Source organism: Fulmarus glacialis, unplaced genomic scaffold, assembly GCF_000690835.1.
Source record: "Fulmarus glacialis isolate BGI_N327 unplaced genomic scaffold, ASM69083v1 scaffold2971, whole genome shotgun sequence".
In the NCBI taxonomy this organism is placed as follows: Eukaryota; Metazoa; Chordata; class Aves; order Procellariiformes; family Procellariidae; genus Fulmarus; species Fulmarus glacialis.
The window spans coordinates 1456-7679 of NW_009190686.1; the positions used below are offsets into that span (position 1 = coordinate 1456).

Consider the following 6224-nt stretch of genomic DNA (forward strand, 5'->3'; position numbering starts at 1 on the left):
AGAGACAGGTACCAGGCAATGCTACAGCAACAAATGGAGATGTGTCTTTCGGGCTTTTTGGAAAGTCATGCTCTGAGCCTTGCTAGAACTTGAAGTTAGTGTCTAGAATAGCATATTAAATGTGAAACAAAACAACTTACAGCCACACACCCCTTGAGAGCTAACATAGTATTTTATATATATGTATGTATGCTACAGGTACAGTATCTCTGTAATTGTGATTGATTCAGCTGTCTATGACAGGTGGGACATTGCTTCCACTTGGTGAATGTGTTATGCTGACATGAGCACAATCTTGCGAAATGCTGAATAACTTACCTGTCATTTAGGTTTTATTGCTGACCTCCAGCTCTTCCTGAGATGGGGCCCCTGTCTTGGCAGCCCTGCCAATGCCCAAGTTCATGGCAGAGGCTGACAATTGTCACAGTTCTGTTATTTTAAAAAAAAGTTATATAGAAAGATACACTTTTATTGATACTAAACCATTCTAAGTGAGAAGCATATCGCTATTTGATCACCACACCATTAGAAAATCTCCATCCTCTCTGATTTTGTCTGCTGATTCCCAAAAAGTAAGCAGACTGTCAGAAGCAACTTTCTTGTTTCAATTTTAAGTGTTTATACATATGTAATATATAAAAAGAAACTGCCTGTATTTGCTCCTTTTAAAGTTCAATCTATTCTGTAATCTTTCTTCATTATTTGCAGTTTGGCTGTATGAGAGAAGCACCCGCTTGCTGAACAGGAACAATGAAGTGAATAAGAGAGCTGAGAATTGTATCAGACAGGCAGCAAAATGTTGCAAATTAATAGTCTTTATAATACAAACCCATTGCAGCATAGCAGAAATTAAGTAGTATGTTGTGGTAAGGTAATGGTCTTTCGCCTAAATAAAATATGCAAAGGTAGGCTAAATTACTTGGAGACATAATAAACAAAAGTCTGGAACATAAGTATTCATTTTCACAAATGCCTTCTGCAAGTTGCAATGTCAGTGAATAATTTTCGTTAAATAGAGTCATAAAACTTTACAAATTGATACATGATACCTGCACAATTCCTTTGGGCCCTGAATGTTCCCATTCAAGGGAATACTCATATATGTGAGTCATCTCAAGAACAGGCCTAATCATGAGCTAATCATGTAGCGTGTGTTTATGTGAAGAGCATTGGGGAGCTATTTATGGGATTGCAAAGAGGGATAAAAGTTGAAGAACGGGCCGTCCACAGCAGTTGCACAGAAGTCAGATTTTGCTTGCAAAGCTTTGTCTGCTATTTTGAACTAAATGCATAGTCAAGGGCTGGACATACATGGATGAGACATTCGGAAAAATTGCGCATAAGCCCTTTTTAATGAGAAAAAAACAGCTTTGCCATACAATTGATCTAAATACTGTTGAAGTCAAAGGAAGGTTTTGTATTGTTTCCTTCAGCAGCTTTTTTTTTACTGTTAATTGCTTGGATTTTCTCTCTTTTTATACATACTCGTAGATCACAAAATGATAGTGACAAAGAGCAAAGAGACTTGGAGAGAAGATTTCGAGAGAAAGAACCTGAAAGGCAAAGGTATCGATTGGATGATGGCAGAAAGCATAGAGCTCACTATGAATTTGACAAGTTTGTGAGAAGGAGTGAAGAAGAGCTGAAGTGGGGGAAAGGATACAACCAAGACAGAGGAAAGAAAGGGAACTACAACTACAGCTTCACTGTGGAGGCAGTAGACAAACTGGGTAAAGAGGACAAGTGTGATGACATGGCATCCAAAAAGGAGCGCATAAGAAATAAGGTTCTTTTATTCATTTAGGATAATCTTTCATTAGTTAAATATGCTTCAAGATCACAGGTTTTACTTTTGCAAACTCAGCATAAAGATGCTTTTTCAAAGAAAGCAATTCTTTAAATTTTCAGTAAAACCCAGACTTCTTTCTATTGTTATCAGAGGACAACGGCAGTTAAAATAAGTTAAGGTCACAGACTTTCTGTCTTCCTTTGAACCCTAGCATTTTTAGAACGCTATTCTTGGAAGCCTTGTATTTTATGAGTGTATTAAAAATTGTTATACTTTTGACCTGTAGTTGAAATTTAAAAACTGTGGCATACTAGTCTTTTAAAAATGTACGTCCATTGCCCAGCTCATAAAGTAATTATATTATGGATTGGCCGGGCATTGCTCAGTAGAGGAAATATAAGGACTTAAATAAATAGCTAATTCAGAGACCACTGTATTTAGAGGGTGTGAATGTGCAAATTCTTCAGTATTGTATACCTGCCAGTACGAAAAGGCTGGTTAGGACAAATTATCCTCATGGTTGTTGTCAGGGAAAAGTGCAAGCGGAGCCTGTAGCAGGGTGTGTAGAAGAGCCATCCCTTGTTTGTCTCCCAGAGGCATGGGCGTCATTTTTCTCAGACTGCCTGATTTCATGGATGTGCCAGGATCTTTTCAGGAGGTGGCTCTCCTTGTCACTCTCATTCTCTCTGCCTTCTGATCCTAGATTTTCCACAAAAGGTGACTGAAACACTGTTTTGTGTAGAAATTTATTCTACATGTGAAACTCTTCTTTCAAACCAAGTGACTGATGTGTGATGTGGGCTAAGGCTGACAAGGAGTAAACTGGTCACGTGCAGAGTGAGTCTGTCTGGAGTGTGCATAGAGCAAGTCCAGGTGGACTCGCTCTGCGTGTCAAGTAAGTCACCTTTTGCAAACACAGAAAGCCTGGTGTGCCCCGCTTTTTGTTTATGCAAAGGTCAGCTGGGTTGTATGGGTGAGATTTATCTGCCTATACACATCAGCCACTTTCCACATACACCAGCGGCTCAAGCTGTAGAACCGTCAGAAAAATGGCTAGTTCAGAAGCAGGAAGATGGGAAAAGCAATTTTCCTCATGCTTGCTGCACTACTCCTGAAATCTGGTGAAATATCTGCAACCTTGGAACTGGATGGTGGGTCTTGGGGGCCTTTTGTCAAGCCGTAAGAAGCCGCCTGCTTTTTATTTCTTCCCATCGCACTTCTGATAGCTTGCTGAGTCTCTGGATTAGTCCACACTTCAAGTGCTAGATTTGTTCCCTGAACAAAATAAGCAGTATCAGTAGTTTTTTGCAGTGGTGACTTTTTTCCTTAGAGTATTTATCACATAAATAAGAGTTAGGGGCTGAGCTTTCCAACTTACCTATAGAATTAACAATTCCAACACAAGTTTTTAGGCAGAGATCAAGCTTCTTTCTGAAGTTTATAAGAATTAATTAGAAAATGGGAGATTTCCGGTGTAAGTAACAGTTGTGCTAGCTTTCATGCAAACTGCGAGGTAGAGAGTCTGTGATATGAAAAATCATTTGGACCCTTTATCATAAACTTTCCAAGGGGCATTGCTTGTCAGAGGATCTAGTTTTATGCAGCTGTTTGTGATGTAGAAAGATGTATGTTACGCATTTCATACCACACTACAATGCACTAACTAGGATGGTTACACCACCACCTGGTTGTATGGCCCAATAGTGAATCTTGATACCTGGTCTAAAGAGATAGAGAGAAAAGTGGAGCAAAAAAGACAAAGGTGAGGGAAAAAGAAAGAAAAAGGGAAAATGCATATTGGGAATAAGAAAAAAGAATGAAAGAACAAAAGACCAGAATGACTTCAAATTATGAAGGCAATTGAAAATTAATATAGTTTGATGTAGGACAATTTCAGTGCTCTGCCACTGTCTTAAGTTTGCTAAACTTAACACAAGACTTTGGTCAAAAAGCTTGGGTTTTGGTGAATGGGTTGCTTCTTAACATTAAAAACTGCTATTTGTGAGAGTAAAATACTCTTGCTAGGAAAAGACTTCTTCAGCAGAGTTTCTAAGCGGTATGTTTTATCATTGAAATTTCAAGAATAAAAAGCTCTCTCAGGAGCTATGGAACATCACCATTTGCAAGTTTGAGGTGTCTTTTCCTTGTAAATTGGCCCCTTCTTCCATTTTCCAGTGATCAAATCAGCGTGTGTATGATTGGGTCACTCACAAAGCCTGTGCATGTTCAAATTGTACTTACTTCGTTTATTATCAGTGGGTGAATTCCCCTGCTCTCATACTCAGTATGGAAGGCATGATGAAGCAAAGCCATAACTGCAATTTTATTTTGATATATATAATGAAAATGTGCATTCCATGTTTAAATTGTGGTAATGATTCATGAGTTGAAGTAGCAGTGCACACATATCAATTGGTCAAGTTCAGTTGATTGTAATTTTCTAGCTGTTACCGGCGAAACTGTTCTCTGGTTTGTCTTACTTTTCTTTGCTCATATTTAATATTTGTCATTTATCTGCAGAGTTGCAAGTGCACAGGCTATTGTTCTTCCCAGTTGATGTTAGTGAAGGTAGCAACATATTTCAGAGTTTTACCTGTAATACTGTGTTTGATAATTGTCTGCAATATTTCTGCTTGTTTACATCTAACGTATCATAGGATCTTTAATTTTTACAGCTTTCTTCATTTATTCAGAATGCTTGGCTCCCAAGAATAGTGTTATAAACAAGACAGGTATTAAATACTCCATCAATTTTCATTACACTCCATTTTTTTCCCGGGTCTTATGAAATGTAAAATGATTTAACACAAAATCTACTTCTCTCCACAAACATCCATCACTTTAAAATCCCACGTATGTATCCCCGACAGGTTTCTCAGAGTGTTAACCACATCTTCTTCCTTCTAGGATCGCCCAGCCATGCAGTTATACCAGCCAGGAGCTCGCATTCGAACACATACGGGATCTACAAGTAAAACCTATGACTGCAGTGGGAAATCCTTTGAAGATGCTCTTGATAAAAAGTATGAGGCAGATAATTCAGCTGGAGGTGGTTCTGAGAAGAGCGAAGAAGCAGAGTAAAACAAACTGGAGAAAAGGCTTGTGAAAAGGGATGAACTTAAGATTCAGTGTCATCACAAAAAATCCATAGGGCTGTTTCAGAACTCCACAGGCGATTGCACCAACAAAATTATAATAGCTCTGCCTCTTACTTTCTATAAAATAAAGGGAAGAGTGACTGGAGACGTATAAAGTATCTGACAGCAAAGGAGTATAGTTGCTTTTTTACAAAAAGCAGAGCAAATACTACTTGCCTAATTTAAACGCAGTTCAATATTTTACTAGATTTACCTTGAAATAGAAAACCTCTAATAGTTTTGAAGGAGTATTTATATAAGACTTTTCAGAAGCTATTTCACCTTTTCAAGTCTAAAGAAATGAAATGTAGATTTGCATCAGTTTGAAACCTGAGGCACTTTAAATGTATTTGGTGCATGACGTGAGGGTCACAGGACCCCTTCCTGCAAATGGCAGCATCAGGAGCTGCTGCGGGGCGTTGCAGTCGGGCTCGGTGGGACCGGCCCTGGGAGGAAGCTCTGGAGCCGGTAGAGTTTGCAGGAGGCGGCCCACAGTTTGCACAGTTGTGAGAAATGTCCGTTGGTATCTGTACCTCATTGTGTTTACATTGTTTTTCAATTAACTATAGCGTCAGATAAGTGTTATAAAGCTACAAGTATGTTGTTAGAGAGTTTGTCATTTTCTGAGCCACTTTTGCCTTTTTTGTTTTAATAGATTCTTATGCTTAAAACAGAAGAAAGCTAACGCAAACCTCAGCACTTAAACAATATATCTGGTTTTAATAAATTAGCTGGTTTTTATGTTTTTGACACTGACTTTTAAAAAAAAAGTGGTTGTACAGTGATGACTTTTTATATGCTAATATTTCATATAAGTTGCAGTTGCAGGATTTGGAAAATGTATGATACACGAACGTTCTGCAGTTCTATTTGTTAAAAAAATAAACATACATGAATGTCAACTGCAAAATACCGTTTTGTAAGATCTAGGCCAATTTCTGCCCTCTGATGCAGGCACATATATATGTGTGTGTGTATCTCTCTCTCTCTCTCACTCTTCCATTGGTTTCAATGATAGCTGCGTGCTTACAGAAGGGCAGGACATGTTCATTTGTCTTTCATGGCTGAAAATCTCTCAGTTGTCTGAAGCTGAGACCTGCTTTGTCACTGAAGTTAGATAGTAAGATATTAATTTATTTTTACATCCTCTTTGAACATTTTATTATTAAGCATAACATCTAATTGTTCCAGACTGAAAAATTATTTATTGTATTTTCCCAGATATTAAGCATTAAATAGAATAAAAGCAAAAAGATTTTGACTATGATTTTGAGATGTGATCTTCTGCAATTTTTTCA

The 6224-nt window shown here is 37.9% G+C and overlaps 1 protein-coding gene across 1 annotated transcript; it reads left to right on the plus strand.

Annotated features, from left to right (window-relative positions):
• Positions 1–1491: 1491 nt before the first annotated feature.
• On the plus strand, positions 1492–5006 carry LOC104082851 (regulator of nonsense transcripts 3A {ECO:0000250|UniProtKB:Q9H1J1}-like; the record flags this gene model as incomplete). Its single annotated transcript, XM_009586114.1, has 2 exons — positions 1492–1786; positions 4697–5006. Coding segments are annotated over 2 exons (469 nt in total), but the record flags the coding sequence as incomplete, so codon positions are not given.
• Positions 5007–6224: the final 1218 nt, after the last annotated feature.